Source organism: Apis laboriosa, unplaced genomic scaffold, assembly GCF_014066325.1.
Source record: "Apis laboriosa isolate Shangri-la unplaced genomic scaffold, ASM1406632v1 scaffold43_cov150, whole genome shotgun sequence".
NCBI lineage: Eukaryota > Metazoa > Arthropoda > Insecta > Hymenoptera > Apidae > Apis > Apis laboriosa.
In genome coordinates, this window is record NW_025223292.1 from 844,262 (window position 1) to 862,029 (window position 17,768).

The 17,768-nt window shown below is 18.3% G+C and overlaps 5 protein-coding genes across 6 annotated transcripts; 2 read left to right on the plus strand and 3 right to left on the minus strand.

Annotated features, from left to right (window-relative positions):
- Positions 1 to 451: 451 nt before the first annotated feature.
- Positions 452 to 3,367, plus strand: LOC122716261 (ADP-ribosylation factor GTPase-activating protein 1). Its single transcript, XM_043939169.1, has 8 exons — positions 452 to 767; positions 838 to 1,119; positions 1,367 to 1,578; positions 1,811 to 1,925; positions 1,990 to 2,079; positions 2,305 to 2,364; positions 2,554 to 2,720; positions 2,911 to 3,367. Exons 1-8 carry the CDS (start codon positions 708 to 710, stop codon positions 3,116 to 3,118), a joined length of 1,194 nt encoding a protein of 397 aa, XP_043795104.1. The 5' UTR covers positions 452 to 707; the 3' UTR covers positions 3,119 to 3,367.
- LOC122716262 lies at positions 832 to 4,950 on the minus strand. 2 transcript variants are annotated; one of them, XM_043939171.1, is made up of 2 exons: positions 4,406 to 4,950; positions 832 to 964 (listed from the first exon to the last, which is right to left on the minus strand). In XM_043939171.1, exons 1-2 carry the CDS (start codon positions 4,798 to 4,800, stop codon positions 946 to 948), a joined length of 414 nt encoding a protein of 137 aa, XP_043795106.1. In that variant the 5' UTR covers positions 4,801 to 4,950; the 3' UTR covers positions 832 to 945. The 2 variants fall into 2 exon arrangements, with proteins under 2 accessions (XP_043795106.1, XP_043795105.1); XM_043939170.1 differs by lacking the exon at positions 832 to 964 and adding an exon at positions 3,916 to 4,194.
- Positions 4,951 to 5,961: 1,011 nt separating this feature from the next.
- LOC122716219 (uncharacterized protein PFB0145c-like) lies at positions 5,962 to 10,366 on the minus strand. The gene is made up of 7 exons (XM_043939100.1): positions 10,270 to 10,366; positions 9,204 to 9,415; positions 8,877 to 9,089; positions 8,451 to 8,659; positions 8,012 to 8,343; positions 6,627 to 7,919; positions 5,962 to 6,472 (listed from the first exon to the last, which is right to left on the minus strand). Exons 2-7 carry the CDS (start codon positions 9,333 to 9,335, stop codon positions 6,273 to 6,275), a joined length of 2,379 nt encoding a protein of 792 aa, XP_043795035.1. The 5' UTR covers positions 9,336 to 9,415; positions 10,270 to 10,366; the 3' UTR covers positions 5,962 to 6,272.
- Positions 10,367 to 10,423: 57 nt separating this feature from the next.
- Positions 10,424 to 11,750, plus strand: LOC122716220 (V-type proton ATPase subunit F). Its single transcript, XM_043939101.1, has 5 exons — positions 10,424 to 10,613; positions 10,720 to 10,801; positions 10,962 to 11,044; positions 11,375 to 11,497; positions 11,720 to 11,750. Exons 1-5 carry the CDS (start codon positions 10,560 to 10,562, stop codon positions 11,747 to 11,749), a joined length of 372 nt encoding a protein of 123 aa, XP_043795036.1. The 5' UTR covers positions 10,424 to 10,559; the 3' UTR covers position 11,750.
- A 1,159-nt stretch (positions 11,751 to 12,909) lies between these two features.
- LOC122716273 (Y+L amino acid transporter 2) lies at positions 12,910 to 16,970 on the minus strand. The gene is made up of 11 exons (XM_043939188.1): positions 16,912 to 16,970; positions 16,360 to 16,540; positions 15,773 to 15,995; positions 15,511 to 15,626; positions 15,140 to 15,265; positions 14,521 to 14,665; positions 14,322 to 14,445; positions 14,019 to 14,219; positions 13,489 to 13,638; positions 13,206 to 13,383; positions 12,910 to 13,135 (listed from the first exon to the last, which is right to left on the minus strand). Exons 2-11 carry the CDS (start codon positions 16,532 to 16,534, stop codon positions 13,074 to 13,076), a joined length of 1,500 nt encoding a protein of 499 aa, XP_043795123.1. The 5' UTR covers positions 16,535 to 16,540; positions 16,912 to 16,970; the 3' UTR covers positions 12,910 to 13,073.
- Positions 16,971 to 17,768: the final 798 nt, after the last annotated feature.

Below are 17,768 nucleotides of genomic sequence, written 5' to 3' on the forward strand. Positions count from 1 at the left end.
ATGAAGCAAATCTATATCTTATTTGATTGGTAGAATGAATAATATATTTACAATGTTATACAATTTTATATATAAGTTTAATAATTTTTAGTTAATAATTTAAATTTATATTATAATTCAAAAGAAATTTGTTTATGGATTTTTATAATAAAATAAAAAATAATTATGAATTTATTATTGTTTAAATGTTACATATTTTTATATATTATATGTATTTTAAGCGATATAAATGAATTTAACATGCGAATACAAATGATATATATTAATTAAAATTAGAAAATTAAAAAATTTTTAAATAATTATAATAGTAATATATATAAATATATATATATATAATATGTATATATTTTTATTTCTATTTATCCATAAAAAATAAGATTGGTATTTAGCGCTCTTTAGTGGGATATTTTAGAAACATAGGCTACTTGATTTTTAGTCATTGCGTATTGGTTTTCTTCTATCATATAAAATAAAATATTCCATGAAATGATTAGTTCCTTAAACTTTATAACATTATGTACAATTTGGTTACATATAAATAATACTTTTATTTTATTCATATGATAGAATTTAAAATTGATATATCAGAATTATTTTTGCTATTTATTATCTATGAAAAATTGGAAATTAAAAGATTGATAAATATAATATGGTGGATTTTTAAAAATTAATTAAACTCTATTTCATTTGAGTTTTAATGAAAAAATATGGCTAGTCCACGAACTCGAAGAATTTTAAGTGAACTTAAATCAAAAGACGAAAATAATGTAATATATCTATTTTATTTTTTTTCATAAAATTCCATTATTAATTGTTAATTGTCTTTTTATTTTACAGAAATGTTTTGAATGTGGAACTCACAATCCTCAATGGGTTTCTGTCACATATGGTATATGGATTTGTCTTGAATGCTCAGGCAAACACAGAGGACTTGGTGTCCATTTATCATTTGTTCGATCTATTTCTATGGATAAATGGAAAGATTTAGAATTAGAAAAAATGAGAATTGGTGGAAATAAAAATGCTCGTGAATTCTTTGAATTACAATCTGATTGGAATGATAGTATGTCAATAACACAAAAATATAATACTAAAGCAGCAGCATTATATAGAGATAAGGTAAATGTATTTCATTACTTTTAATTATAATTTTTTATTTTTTTTTATTATGAAGTATAAAATTTTAAAATGAAATTATATTATAGAAAAAAATATAACATTAATTATAGATTTAAAGTATGTTTTTGAAATAATTTTTTAATTAATTTACATATTATTCAAATATAAATATTATATAATATATTAAATATAAATTGGCATGTTTTTAATACTTTTGCAAAAAAATTTACTTTATGTAAACAATTAGATTGCAACATTAGCACGTGGAGAAAACTGGAGCCCAACGACATCCATAGCTAAAGATTTTCAATCTTCAATATACTCAGAAAATCAACAAGATTATTCTTCATATCAAAGTGATTTATCAAATTCTTATCAAAATTTTAATTCAAATAATTATAAGTCTCAAGCAGAAGCTTTTTTTGCAAAAAAACAAAATGAAAATGCTAATCGTCCAGAGTAAGTTTTAATTAAGTTTTTGATTACTTTTACTAATATTTTTTAAATTTAATATAATTAATAATAAAAGTAATAATATAATTAATAATAATAATTATATTATAATTAATAATAAAAATATTAATATAACTATATAATAATAATAAAAATAATAAAAAAAATAATTAAATATTTATAATTAAATATTTTAAATAACATATTTTAAATAACAATTTTATTAATATTTTTAAAGCAATATTCCACCTAATCAGGGTGGTAAATATGGAGGATTTGGTTATCAAATGAATCCACCACCTAAAAGTTCATCACAAGAGTTTTTTGACAATGCAGTATCTTCCTTAGCAAGTGTAAGATAACTAATATTTATAAATATATATTTAGATATAAAATCTGTAGTACTAAATATTTTAGGGTTGGTCAATACTTTCTTCATCAGCATCAAAAATAGCAAGCAAAGCTACAGAAAATGCCATTAGAACTGGAGAATTAGCTATACAAAAGGTATATATATATGATAATATTTAATATATGATATATTTTAATATAAAATATTCACATTATCATTATTTTTCATATTATCAATAGTTATTAAAGAAAATTAATAGCAATTATTTATTTTGCATTTAATATTTATGTTTATATATATTAGGAAATTTATATTTAGTAAAAAATTATTTTTCAGTGAGCAATTATTTTTTCTTTTTTGTTTTATTTTGTTTTGGTTAGGTACGTGATGGTACTTTTTGGGAAGAAGTTGGAACTCAAGCTAATAATATAGCTGCTAAGGTAGATAGATGTTTGCTACAAAATCATCATTAATAATGCATATAAATTATAAAATTTAACTTGATTAATATTATAACAAATAAATTCTTATTTTATTTGATATAAGTAGATTATTATTATTATTATTTAATTGATTATTTTAATTGATTATTCAAATAATTATTATTATTATTCAAATAATTAAAACAGGTTGGAGATTTAGGAAGAAGAGGATGGGGTGATATTGGTGGAACAAATTCAATTGAACAAAATCAATATAATTCACAAGAACATTATCAAAGTTCTTCTACAATTTATCAAAATGTATCACAATATCATTCTCAAAAACCTTGTTTAATGAAATCATTACAGTCCAAGTGAGTTAATAATAGTTTTATTAGTGGAATTATATAATACTAAGTTATAAAATTAAATTAAAATGTTAAATATTAATATTAATATTTAATATTATTAAGAATTAAATAATTTTAATTTATTAAATAAATAAATGTGATTTCATATACGAATAAATTATATTGATAAATTATATATGATAAATTATTTTAGAAACGATGTATCAACTGCAAATTCTTCTAATTCTGAATGGCATTGGGATAATGATACAAAACAAAATAATGAAATAACAGATTCTAAATCTCTTCCAAGAAAATCAAAAGACAAAGAAGAAACATTAATCAATTTTGATATTGATAATCATGTATCTAATTGGAATACAAAACTGGAAGATGATGCATGGGAAATATTAAAAAATTAATTACTATTTAATAATTAGAAAATTTTTATCAATGTTCAAAATTTTTAAATATCTTAATCATTTTTGAGCTTGTATAAAGCAATATAATAGTAATTTTTATTTTATCTTCTTTTATTTTATCCTTTTAATGAAAAATATATGTAGATACATTATAAAATATTATAAAATTAATCATTTATAATTTATATATGCATACAAATATGTATATATTGTACGCTTTAGTAAGCGTAAATAAATGTTATATGTTATAAGTTAATATACTCCAAATTTTGCTTTACACTTTATGTATATTAAAGCAAAAGAGTATATATTTTATCTTTTGTGTACTTTATTTTAATTAATTTTCATTTATTATGCATTTATATTATTTCAAAAGTAATCTAATTTATATTTTAATGTATTATATCATTAATATTTATGTATATAAATTATACAATTACAAAAAATTTTTTTACAAAATATATAAAATAATTTTAGATTATAATATGTATAATACATACAAAAAATAATTATATTAAATTAATATTATATTACTTTTATTTATAATATAAAATATATACTATTATTTATAATATAAAATGATATTTTAATGTTTATTAATAATAATTCTTTGAAATCAACATCTCATTTTTATTATCTTATATAATTTATATAAAATAATCTTTATCACAAAATATAACTTCCATAATTTTATTACATAAAATAAATTAAATTATTTCATTATTTGATATCAATACTTGTGTTATGTACAAATTTATTTTTTTATTAAAGAAATATAAAACTTTAAATATGTTATAAACTTTAAATATTTATTGAATTATTATTAAACATAAATGTATAAAAAATTATAACTACAATATTATAATAAATGTCCTTTTTTTCCTGGATATACTTTCTTTATATTTCTTTTATTATAAACTTTGCCAACATATTCCCAAATATCTGTTTTACATTTTGGCCATACCTTTTGTTCTATTTTTGATATTAAAAAACATAACAAATCTCTATCTTTTGGTGATAAATCAAAATATGATGATTGTCCAAAACATGAGCGATAAAGGAAATTATATATTGATCTATGAAAATAACATAATTATCAATAAACATAATTATATTATTAATATTATATATTATTTTATATTACATATATATATTATTTATATATATATATATATATATATATATTAATATTAATTATATTTTATATATATATTAATTTGTACTATAAAAGTTTATATTATATAGTATTAATTTATATTATATATATACATATATATAAGTATATACCTGATATCATAACCTTCTAATTCAGAAGGTGATGGATGATTTTCAAATAATTGTATAAATAATAATGCTTCTGGTATGAGACTGTCCTCAGGTTGATACAATCCACATTTCAGCCATTTGTTTAATAATTCATCTTCATACAGATTTTTTGCTATTTCAGAATATTTAGAAATTGTCGATTTAATATCTTCTAAAGATATATTTGGTAACATTTTTGATATAGCTTCAATATTTTCAGATCCATATTTTTGTAATGCTTCTAATAATATTTTTTTATCTTTAATATTCCACTTTGTATTTGATTTTAATTCATTATTGCTACTTTCTGGTTCACTATTATCATTGGTATTCTTTTCGATTTTTTGTATAATTTTTTTTTTCTTAATAACATCCATTTTTATCTCTAATAACAAAATAAAATTGTTTCATTTTTTTTTATTTTTGTTTGAAACAATAAATTTAAAAATGTATTATGTACACTATTAATGCATTATGTTGACATATAATAAACATTTGATCGTATAATAAAAGCAGCATTTAACGCATGCTTACACGCACATATACTAATGCTATTTATAAATAAGTTATTAGCAATTTCAATCTAGATAATGAAAAAAACATAAACAATAAAGAAAATTCGTTACTATATACATACTTATCTATTTTAAAAATTATAAAAAATAATTATTACGGACTCTTTAAGTCCGTAAGTTATGAATATATTAACACAGTATATTTACATATTACTTTTATATAGCAGTTACGTATATAATAAATCATTATTTATTTAAAACTTATATATATTAAAATAATTATTCCTTTGAAAATTTTTAAAAAATAAATAAAAATCATAATTTTTAATATTTATAAACTTTTAAGTATTTTTGTATATATATTTAAAATATAAAAGAATGGTTGAAGGAATAAACTAAAGTATATGATATAAATTATTAAATAATTAAATAATATGATTAATAATTATTCTTTTAAAAATTCTTAGGAATAAAATATACTTTCTAATTGTAAATTTTTAAGCATTTTTGCATTTATTTTTTGTATATTCAAAAATATAATGCAAATATCGAAGCATTAAACTAATAATGTACATATTAAATGTAATGAAATTTATATACATATATGTATATATTTTTATATATTGTATATTATATAAATGTAAATTTATAAGTTTTTTTAACTATAATTTTTTTGGTATATTTCAAAATTTAAAATATATTGAGTTTATTTTATGTACATTTTAGAATTTAATTAATAAATAATAATTTATGAAATCAAAAAAAAAAAAAATTATTTATATTAATTTAAATTTAATTAAAAAGTAATTGGAATAATTAGTATATATGAAAAGAAAATATTTCAATAAATATATACATATTTTAATGTAATCACTTTATTTACAATAATCAATAATATTATTAAGTAAGTATCAATGATCATCAGTGAAATTTATATAATAATAAAGACTGACTTATATAATTTATTTTAAATATTTTATTAAACATGACAAATTTTTTTTTTAAATTTAATTAATTTTCGGCACTTGATTTTTTTAAAAGTTATCAAAGAATGAAAGAAGTCAGTCTTTCAATTAATTTAAGCTGCAAATGTACTTGTATGATATAAACTTAAATGACATAATATACATAGTATATCTAAGTAATATATACATTTTTAACTAGATACCTACTATCATTTGCAATTTAAAGATATTTCTTCATCAAACATATAAATATCTCCAATTTTTATTGGAAGTAAGAACATTATATTATACATATTTCACATTAGAAGAAATAATATTTGTCATATATCACCAATTTTTATAAGTTTTACATTTTGATATCTGAAGAGATCAAAATTTTCGTGAGCGCCCCCGTTTTCTGAGCGTTGTAATTTTACTTGTCACTGACCTGGTAGTATGTAACTTTTTTTGAATATTTGATACAGATTTTGTATTTTTTTGTAAATTTCTATGTTTTTTCAAATGTTGTACAAAAAGTAATCTAGATCTAATTATTTTCTTACATATTTGACATCTGCGAATTTGTTGTTCTATAAGAAAATATTTTTCAATTATTTTTCATATTTATAATTATATAAAAATATTATTAATTTAAAATAAGAATAATTTAAGAATGATTCTATATATAGAATTATTATATATATTAAACAATTATTATAATTACATTAAGATTTAAAATCTTACCAGATTTTTTTGTACCATGTTGTAAACAATGTGCTCTTAATAAGGCAGTACTAGGAAACCATCTACCGCAATCAGAACAGCTTAATTTTTTTACTTCCCATGTATAATTTGGTCGTTGATTCCTTTTTTTTTTAATTCTTTTAATTATACTCATTTGTTTTTTTGGTTCAGTATGTTCTTTCTTTTCTTTAATTTCAGTTGATCGTTCAACTGATAATTTACTGAACCTACGTTTTTTTCTTTGAGAATGTTCTGAACGTACATGACGTGCTAATGCTACTACTACATCGAATTTTTGTTGACATATTTTACAAGCATATTGTTTTTTAATAGTATTTTCAATTGTTTCATTTTCTTGTTTTAAATTTTGTTCATTAAATCGTATGGTATTAGCTGGTGATTTTGAACAAACTCGCAAATGTGTTTCTAGAGCTCTTTGTTGTCTAAAATTTCTTGAACAATGTTGACATTGTAATAAAATTGTTTTTGAATTTGACTGTTGTGATTCATCATCGGAATCTCCAACCATAATAATTTCATTTTCTTTATCACTAGAATATTTATCTTTACTATCATCTATAGTTATTTCAACAACATCTTGTTGTGATTGTAGAATATTTTCTTCTTCATCAATATCAATTTCAATAATTTCCACTTCTTTTCGTTTAATTTTTTTCATTCTTTTTGAGTCATTATTTCTTTGATGATAACCAGGATGAGCTACAACTCTTCTGCTTCGTTTTACTCTTTTTCTAATATTATTGTCTTCTTCAGTTAAAAGAGATGCTGGTTGTATGATAATTTCCGAATCTTCACGATTTACAGAAATCAATTGTTGCTTTCGAGATCGCTTAGTTTTATACTGTATTTGTGACGATTCAGGTGATGTATATTCAATGGAACCATTTGATATATCTAAATTTGTACTACACGATATTAAATCTGTTGGTGAATCTGTTAATGTTTCTAATAATTCTTGTTGGTTATCTAATAAATTTAATTTTCTTTTTGTTAAATTATTAGATATTCTATTAGATCCATTAGAATTTTGATACATAGAAGTTTCATATTCAGTTCCTTTAATATCTCCAATATTATTTTGATCTCTAATGATTTTTTTATTTACTTGCTTTTTCATTGCATTTGATTTCAAATTTTGAAGAGTTTCATGAATCTCATCAAATGTTAATTCTGAATCAGATTGATCACCTTCAAATAAGATATATTGTACAGTTGATTGTTGTATAAATTCACCATCATTTTTATCATCATCTTGACACTCTTCAGAATTATCTATTAAATTTATATGCTTTTATAATATTTGAAGTTTTACTGTAATAAAATATAATCTCATATAAAAATAATTATAATTTTTAAATACATACCTATATTTACAGAACAATCACCCATCATTAAATATGTTACATCTGATTGCTTTTCATTTGTATATATAATATTAGGAACTCGTTTTTTATGTAGATTTAAATTAGAATCTTTCATTAAAGTTGAATTTTCTTCCAATATATCTTTTCTTTTTTTAATTTTTCCATTTTCATTTATTATGATTTTATTTTCATTATCCATTAATATATCATCTGTTGATTCATTTTTAGGAAAAAATATTGGCGATTGAGTAGTTAATAAATGTTTTCTTATCTGTGTTGGTTTTTTGACAGTTCTAACTGCACCTTCACCTATTAATCTTTCAACATCCGCTCTGTAAATAAGATTATTTTATTATTTGTATTGTATACAATTATCAATATTATTGAATTACATGTATATTATCAATGGAATATATAATGAATGAATAAATATATATACTTCATTAGAAATTGAAAATTTGTTGGAGGTTCACCAGATTCATCATAAACTGCTACAGCAAAAATTTCTTCTGAATCTTCAACTGCATACAATGCTAATTGTTGACCAGCAGCAGTTACAAATGTAGCTATTGTTTCTTCATCTCCATCTTGATCATCATTTATTACTTTAATATACATTTCAGTTTCACTTTCTTCTGATTCTGATAACTATCATATTATATTAATATATATACAATAAAAGATATAATATTCATTTTTATAATTGTTTTTAAATTTAAGATATATAAATTATAATATAAATTATAATATAGTAACATAAAAAAATATTTTTATCATTTTGATATATTATAATTTCTTTTAATATAATTTTAAACATTTAATAATAATAATAATATTTAATAATATAATCATTAGTAATATTTACCAATAAATCTTCTTTATTGATGTCATTAGCAATCCATTTCCGTCTGGATGTATCTAATGTAGATAATGGTATAGAATCTTCTGTATATTTTACAGACATTGTTGTATCTATACTTTCTTCAAAATATTTAGAAGTATTTTTCTGTTTACAAATAACCTCTTCTGAAATTTTTTGATTTATATTTTCATCTACAATTATTTCTTCACCAACAACCTATATATGATATTTTTAATTAATAAAAAAAATTAAAATAAATTAAAAATATAATTGATATAATATGAATTTTAAATATATATATATATATCAAAATATTAATTATTTTATTACTAGTGTTTCCTCTGTGTGTTCATATTTAGGTAAAACCATAAATTCTGTTGCAGTTTCATTTATTGTACATGATTTTTGTACGTCTTCAGAAACCATCTTTTTATAAATATTAATATCATTCACAAATGACATTTTTTTTGTGTTACTCTATATAATCACTAATAATTATATTACTTCAGTCATGAAATATCTATATTAATAAAATATAATTCCTAAAAAACAAAATTAAAAATATATGTTAAAAACTATATTTGTGTATTAATTAATTAATAATGGAATATTATAAAAGTTATTTCATATGCACGAAAACATATAAAATATCAATGCAATTATTTACTTAGGGTTATACTCATAGTAATAATTATGACTTACAAGATAAAGATTTTATTAATAGCAAATGATAATTAGATGCACACTTCTTTTTACATTTAACACAAATCAATATATATACTATGAGTTTTCATATTTATAATTATGTTCAATAATGAAAATATGTATACAATCATTAATGACGTTTAAATTCCATAACATAATAACCTAAATAATAATTAATAATGATAATTCACAACAACTATTATTAAATTTTGAGAAATATTTTTAATCACTTATTTTTATATTTTTACATATTAACATAATGAATAATGCATAAAACTCTAACACAAATTTTCGTTTTCCAATTTATATATATATGTATATATATATATATATATATATATATATATATATATATAATTAATATCAAATATATATATGAGAATTTATCTTCTAACACATATAGAAACATAACCTTACATTATGCGTTACGCACGTTTATGTACATAGAAGACTATCTTAAATTGTTATATATTTAGAATGATTTTTTTTAAATAAATTTTAGCTCATTATAATATATAATAATAAATATTTTAACCTAATAATTAATGTATAAAATTATTAAAAATAATCATTTCAATAAAAATTCAGCTTAACAAATGAAAAATTCGATATATGTAAAACGAAATCTTATATAGCACGTTTTGAAATTATTTCTTAATGTATACCATCTATATTATATTATAATGTATACCATCTATATCATTGCATCTTTTCTCGATCGATAATATTAGAAGGAGATAAAGAATTGATAGATATCTACTATATTGTAGATAATACATCAATCTATTTTAGAATTTGCTGTTTTTAAACTTAATTCCCTATCCTCTGTTATTATACTGTTTTAATTGGACAAGTTTAGCACGTGATGTTCAAATAGTTTATGTACGTAGGTGTGACTTGTCAGCTGATATATTATCAAGAATTATTAAATTAATAATTCTTTTTTTAAATTTGCTCTATTATTTTTGACTTTTTATAATAATGGCTCTTCATTCCGCGGGGAAAGGTAAACTTCTTGCTGTGATAGGAGACGAGGTGATTGAATTATAAATTATATATGTATTAATATTATTATGTATTAATATATTAATATATATAAATTTATTTTATTCAAAACACATTTATAAAAGTTTCATTTTAGGATACTTGTGTAGGATTTCTCTTGGGAGGAGTTGGCGAGATTAATAAACATCGTCAACCTAATTTTATGGTTGTAGATAAAAGTAAGTCAAACTTTTTTTGCAAAAAAAAGTTTTTTAAAAAATTGAATTATATTGGTAATCGATAATCGAATATTTAATGAATAATTCATTGATATTATTTAAAAATATTTTTAAATTTAAAAATATATAAAATTATCATATATTTATTTATATTTTACAGATACAGCTGTAAGTGATATAGAAGATACATTTAAACGTTTTATTAAACGAGATGATATTGATATTATACTTATCAATCAAAATGTAAGTATTTATATTAATAAAATTATTAATATTTATATATTTTACATATATAATTTATTATTTTTATTTATATTCCTAAAAAAAAATTTTTATTGTTTTTATTTTCAATAGTATATTTTAATAGTAAAAAATGAAATTTATTTTTTCAAAATATTTATAATTAATCAAAAATTTATAATTAATTAATTAAATAATTTTTCTAAAATTAAAAATTAATAATTATATAATAATTAAATAATTAAATTATAATAATTTAATTAAATAATTTTTATTTAATTAAATAATAACAATTAACATGATTATGTTAATATGTTTGTAAAAATATTTAAGGTTGCTGAAATGATCCGTCATGTAATTGATAGTCACACACAACCAATACCATCAGTATTAGAAATTCCAAGTAAAGATCATCCATATGATGCTACTAAAGATTCTATTTTAAGGCGTGCTAAGGTAAGATATATTATTTATAATTATATTTGCAAAGTAGATAATGATAATTGTATTATTCTTCCAAGAAATATTATAGTGTTTTTATTTATAAGTAATATGTTAAAAATCATATATATTTATTTCTTACATTGTTTTATAATTAAATATTTAATTAACTAATTAATTATTAATTTTATTTAATTAATTAATTAATTAAATATTATATATAATTTTATTTTACAGGGAATGTTTAATCCTGAAGATATACATTAATCTAAAAATAAAAAACAAAAATTTATATCTTTAGATATAAATTTATTTGTTAATCTTTTTATGTAATACAACTTATGTAGAAAAAAATATAAAAATGTATCTTATTATGTTACATTTAAAAAATTTACCAATTTTCAATTTATAAAATATAAATATATAAATCTTGTACTATAATATTACATGATGTTATTTAATTCAATGTTAAATAAAAGAAACTTATTCTTAACATATTTTATTATATAAAATTTGATTGGATACACACACACACACACACATGTATATTAATATGTAATTCATTCCAATAAAAATAATTCTTTTATTAGTATATGCAATGAAAAATTGAGAATTATATCATTTATTAATAAATTTAATATCATACAATGTAATTTATATATTTTATCTATTTTTATATATAAATAGATAAAAATAAATAATGTAGATTAGATGTAGATTACGAAAATAAAATACATTTGAATATATATTCTATTATTTAATAAATAAAAAGTTTTATTATTCTATTATTTTTGATTAATTTTAATTAACAGAAAATGATTTTAGAATTTACTCATATATAATTTGCTTTATAAATTATTATATTACAAATTATATTACAATTTTAGAAAAATTTTGATAAAATTTTTTTTATACATTAATTCCACATCACAAAAATTATTATACATTATAAATATGAAATCATTCTATTCTTATTACTTTATATATTTTTGTATAGAATTTCAATACATATCTTCATTTTACTATAATATATATATTTTATATATATATTATAATAATTAATTTATAAAAATAATTATATTAATATTATTATTCTTAATATTATTAATTAACAATATCAATTTTAACAAAATTATTCAAATTTTTTAATAAACAAATAATGATTATTTATTTTTATTTTAATGTAATATATGCAAATAGAAAATATTAATAATTATTAATAATTATAAAAAAAAATTTTGAATTTTAAATAATAATATATATAACTTTGTAGTAAAATTTATGTGCAATTAGAAAATCAAAATTATTCTAATATAAGAAATTAATGAATTCTATATAATAAATTAAAGTATAAAATAATATAACTATAACAATAATTAAAATAAATAATAATTGATAATTATAAATATTTAATTTTATAACCTAGAGAGCAAACTTCATATTCTTTTAATTTTATAATATACATTATAAATTTTTGTTTTCAATCAAGTCTTTTTTGGTGTTACCAATGTGAATAGATCATATCATACATAAATAATAGCAAAGTAAAATTTAAAATAATTTTAATTTTTTTATATTTATATTATGTAAATTAATAATCCCGTTCCTCTATGGCAGATAAAAATAATTTTTGCACGGTATAAGTAATTTTGACTGTAATAAAGATCATAAAATTGTTAAAAAAAAATTAAAGACATAATAAAAATATATAGATATTACATACGATTAAATTGTTGAAACCATAATGGTCTATTTTTCCATTTAACACCTATAAAATAAGCTGGAATTCCAGATAAAGTTATTAAAGCACCAATTCCAACTTCATATGGCCTTTGATAGCAAGGAACAAATACTAAAAATGCACATATAGCCACAAATGTAATAGGAATCCATAAAGGCATCTATAAAATATATTTATAATTTTAATAAAAAAATTCTAAACTTATAGTATATTTTAAAATAATATATTTATAATATTATATAATAATATAATAAATTTTATTTACTTTAATTGGTCGATTCATATTGGGTTGTTTATAACGAAGCCATAAAACACCAGCTACTGATAGCATTATGAAAAATGATTCAACTATACTGCAATATGTAATCAATACAAAAATATCACTTGTGCATAACATTATTAAAGACAACATACACTGAAAATGAAAAAAAAATATTTAAATTCAAATAAACATTATTTTGGAAATTAATATTATATAGTGTATTTAGAAAAAATAGAAAATTTAAAATATAATTCTAAAAATTAATCCAAAGATTTCTACTAAAACAAACATAATATGTGTATTCAAAAATATCTTCTAAAGTTAATTTTTTAAATATAATCTTTATAAATGAGATAAAAACGTTTCACTAATATAAAATTAAATTGCTTATAATTTTAAAAATTAACTTTAATAAATATTTTTGTACATCTCGCAACTTTTGTTTATTTCTTATTCTAATCTTTAGAATTATCTCTTAAATTTATTTATTTTGTCCAAATATCTTGTATAATAAATTTTATACATATATGTACAAGAAAAATCAAAGCAGGAGTGGGTGTAAATCTTGAAATATTAATATGACTTAACATGGAAGGAAAATGTCCATTTCTGGCACCAACAAAACACATTCTAGATGATGTCATAATGTGAACACTTAATCCTCCAAATGCAGATATAGCTACCATAACGGGTATCGTCCATGCCATCATACCAAGAAGTTGATCACCAAAAGTCTAATAAAAATTTATCTTATATTTTTAATAAATATATATTAGTAAAAGATATTTATAATAAATTTTTTTAAATAAGATCCATATGTAAAAAATAATACTAACCACAGCAATTGCACGAGAAGCAATCATCGCAGTTGGTGTTAAAACTGATAAATATGCTACATTTGCCAATACATAAATAAGAGTAATTAAAGGTAATGATATATATATAGCTCGTGGTAAATTTCTATAAAACAATATTACTTATTTAATATTAAAAATAAAAAAAAAATTTAATCACATATTATTTTATATTACATACACATAAGGATTCTTTAATTCTTCGGTCATAAAATTTAAATAATTCCATCCAGAATATGAAAATATACCAGAATAGAAGGCAACTGCAATTTTACCAGGATCCGTAATTGTATTTTCAAATACATTTTCAAAATTTTCTGTATGTCCTGAAATAAATGATTAAATACTTGAAAAATGACTATAAATTTATATACATGGATATATATATATATTATAAATGTGTTAAATATTCAAATGATGATATGTTTAAATCAGAATGCAAATTTTGAATGATTGTATTTTAAAAAATGTATATCTAGAGAGACTAAAAAGATAATTGTAAAAACTTTTAATTTTTAAAGAATGCAAAAAAATGTAGGAAGTTATTCATTTTCAGAAAAAATGCTTGAAATGAAAATTATTTAAATAAGAGAAGTGAAAATATATTATATAATGCACTTATATAATATATTAATGTACTTATATAATCTTAATCTTACATATATTGTTATAAATATATTCTCTCCATCTTCTTTTTTCTCTCTTTGTAATCTTTTTCCAAATAAATTATATATATATATAAGATATGATTTAATATGAATATGTAAATATATTATATGAATATATTAAATTATACTTACCTAACATTAGCCAAACTAATCCAGTGATAATTATAATTAGTAATGCACCAACTTTGGCAAACATGAATACATTTTGCATTTTAGATGTATCTTTGACATCATAGCAATTTATAAATGTAAGTAAACCTATTAAAAGATTAAAATTATAGAAATAATAATAAAAAAATTAAATAAATAAAATTAATATAATAATAATAAATCAAATTAAAGAAAAATAGAATTAAAGATTTAGTAAAATTTTTAATTTTTTAAAACTATTTTTTATTTGTGAAAATATTTATGATTATATAAAAGAACGAATAAAATTTTAATGAAATAGAAAAATATTAAGAATAAAAATAATTTTATATGCAAAAAAAAAAATATCTTACAAATAGTAACTGCTGCCAATAAACGTACACTACTATCTGGAATAGAACAATTTGGGAAAAATGGTTGTAAAACATACTCAGCAAAAGTTAATCCCATGATAGCATTTGTAGTTGGTCTAAAAATCAAAAAATAATAATCATTTTATATATTATTTATTATAATAATATTATAATAAATATATTATAATAATCATTTTAAAAAATAGTATAAATGTAATTAAAATATTAAATATTCAAATGACAAATGATAAAAATAACTTACACAAAAATTAAATTAGCAGCCCATAAATACAAGAAAGCAGGTAAATCACCAAAAGCCTCATAGATATAAGCATAGTCTCCACCACTACGAGGTATGCAAGTACCCAATTCAGCATAACATAATGCACCCACCATAGAAAGTAAACCACATAAAATCCAAATAATTAAAGATATTCCAACACTTCCTACTTCTGTGATTACACCTTTTGGGGAAATAAAAATACCTAAAAATATAATTAATTATATAATATAAAAAGAGAGAATAATATATTATAGAATATAATATAATTATTAATATATATATATGATGTAATTTATATTAAATTTATTATAGAATATCTGATGTAATTTATATTAAAATTATTATAGAATATAATATATTTACATAATATTAATTTTAAAATTAATTTATTATTATTATTTATTATATTTTTAAAAGTTTATAGTTATATTATATAGTTATATTTATAATTAAAATTAGAAAAAAATAAAAAACATTTATTTCAGAAAATTATCAGATATTTTCATAATAAACAAAAATAATTTTTTTTGAAAAATATAAAAAGAATATAAATCACAAAATTTTACCTGAACCACATATAATTCCTAAAATAATTGCAATTCCTTCTAAAAGGCCTAGTTGTTTTTTCATTTGTATTTTATTAGTATCATTTTTATTAATTTTTTTAAGATTATGAGATTCATCATTTGAAGTAATTAATTGTGTTTCTTTTGAAGATTCATCAAATATTTGAGATATCATTTTAATCTAAATTTAATGAACATATTTAATGAAATATAATTATAAGACATGTATATATAAAAAATTAATATAAAAAATTTAATATTAAACTATTATAAAACTAATTTGTTATTTATTTATTTCATAATATTGATATATATACTTTATAAATTAAATAATTTAATATTTACATAAAATTTTATACAAAATTTTTATATATTTAATAATTTACATATATAATAAATAGTTATATCAAAACATTAAAATTTATTTAACATTAATTAATTCTTAATAAATAATAATGATATTAAGAATTAATTTTAATAAATAATATTTTTAATAATATTTTTTTAAATTCAAAATATTATCATTTTGAATTATATTGATGACTAATATACCTTTATAGAACTAAATGATAATACTGAGATATCTTTCTTTGATATAAATAAAATAATAAATTAATATACAATATAAAATATGAATGTTTAATTATTATCTATGTATTCTATGAATTTCCTTAATTCTTTTTTGAATATGCATCATCTGAAAATAAAAACGCTTATTTTATAAAATTATAAAAATATGAAATAAAATAATATAATCAATATAATTCAATATAAATTATTTTTACACTACCTAAAAAATGAAGTATATAACTTAGTTCTTTTATTATTTACAAAATTTTATCTTAAAATCTGTTCAAAATCAGAAGTGAATATAGGTTATACGTTAAAGAAAAACACGTGCTTTAAGTAACTTAAAGGTGGATTTGCAATTTTTTTATAATAACAAAATGTATAATAATAAATTCATATTTTACTTCGTATGAATATTATAAGAAATATTTAAATAAAAATTTAATTATTATTTAAATAAACATTATTATTTAACAAAATTTAATTATTTACTTTTAACATTTTTTTCTTTGTATGTTATATATTTCAATACAATCAATAAAAATCTGATGTAATTTATATTAAAATTATATAATGTTGATATAATTATATGATTTTGTAAATTTATTATAATTATCTTAATATTATATAATATCAAGAATATAATTGTATGTTAACATTGTTATTTTTTATTTTTATTAATTAATCGATATCAATAATTGCAATATTTGTAGTAAAAATATTTTATTAAATATTTTATTTCAAATACATATATATGTGTGTATATATTTTAATAGTTAAAAACTAAAATTAAGTTTGAATAATATTTGTATTCGATAATCATTCTTCAATATAATAAT

Bases quoted from the DNA above. Each gene is read 5' to 3' on its own strand.
- LOC122716261 (XM_043939169.1), top strand. From the start codon at position 708: ATGGCTAGTCCACGAACTCGAAGAATTTTAAGTGAACTTAAATCAAAA. The intron at 1,926-1,989 runs GTAAGATAACTA...TAAATATTTTAG, and splicing joins CAGTATCTTCCTTAGCAAGT to GGTTGGTCAATACTTTCTTC. The intron at 2,721-2,910 runs GTGAGTTAATAA...AAATTATTTTAG, and splicing joins ATGAAATCATTACAGTCCAA to AAACGATGTATCAACTGCAA.
- LOC122716262 (XM_043939170.1), bottom strand. From the start codon at position 4,800: ATGGATGTTATTAAGAAAAAAAAAATTATACAAAAAATCGAAAAGAAT. The intron at 4,195-4,405 runs GTATATACTTAT...TTATTTTCATAG, and splicing joins TTAGAAGGTTATGATATCAG to ATCAATATATAATTTCCTTT.
- LOC122716219 (XM_043939100.1), bottom strand. From the start codon at position 9,335: ATGTCATTTGTGAATGATATTAATATTTATAAAAAGATGGTTTCTGAA. The intron at 9,090-9,203 runs GTAATAAAATAA...TATCATATATAG, and splicing joins AACACACAGAGGAAACACTA to GTTGTTGGTGAAGAAATAAT. The intron at 6,473-6,626 runs GTAAGATTTTAA...ATTTTCTTATAG, and splicing joins ACATGGTACAAAAAAATCTG to AACAACAAATTCGCAGATGT.
- LOC122716220 (XM_043939101.1), top strand. From the start codon at position 10,560: ATGGCTCTTCATTCCGCGGGGAAAGGTAAACTTCTTGCTGTGATAGGA. The intron at 11,045-11,374 runs GTAAGTATTTAT...AAAATATTTAAG, and splicing joins TTATACTTATCAATCAAAAT to GTTGCTGAAATGATCCGTCA. The intron at 11,498-11,719 runs GTAAGATATATT...TTTATTTTACAG, and splicing joins CTATTTTAAGGCGTGCTAAG to GGAATGTTTAATCCTGAAGA.
- LOC122716273 (XM_043939188.1), bottom strand. From the start codon at position 16,534: ATGATATCTCAAATATTTGATGAATCTTCAAAAGAAACACAATTAATT. The intron at 15,996-16,359 runs GTAAAATTTTGT...TTATATTTTTAG, and splicing joins AGGAATTATATGTGGTTCAG to GTATTTTTATTTCCCCAAAA. The intron at 14,220-14,321 runs GTTAGTATTATT...AATTTTTATTAG, and splicing joins CTTCTCGTGCAATTGCTGTG to ACTTTTGGTGATCAACTTCT.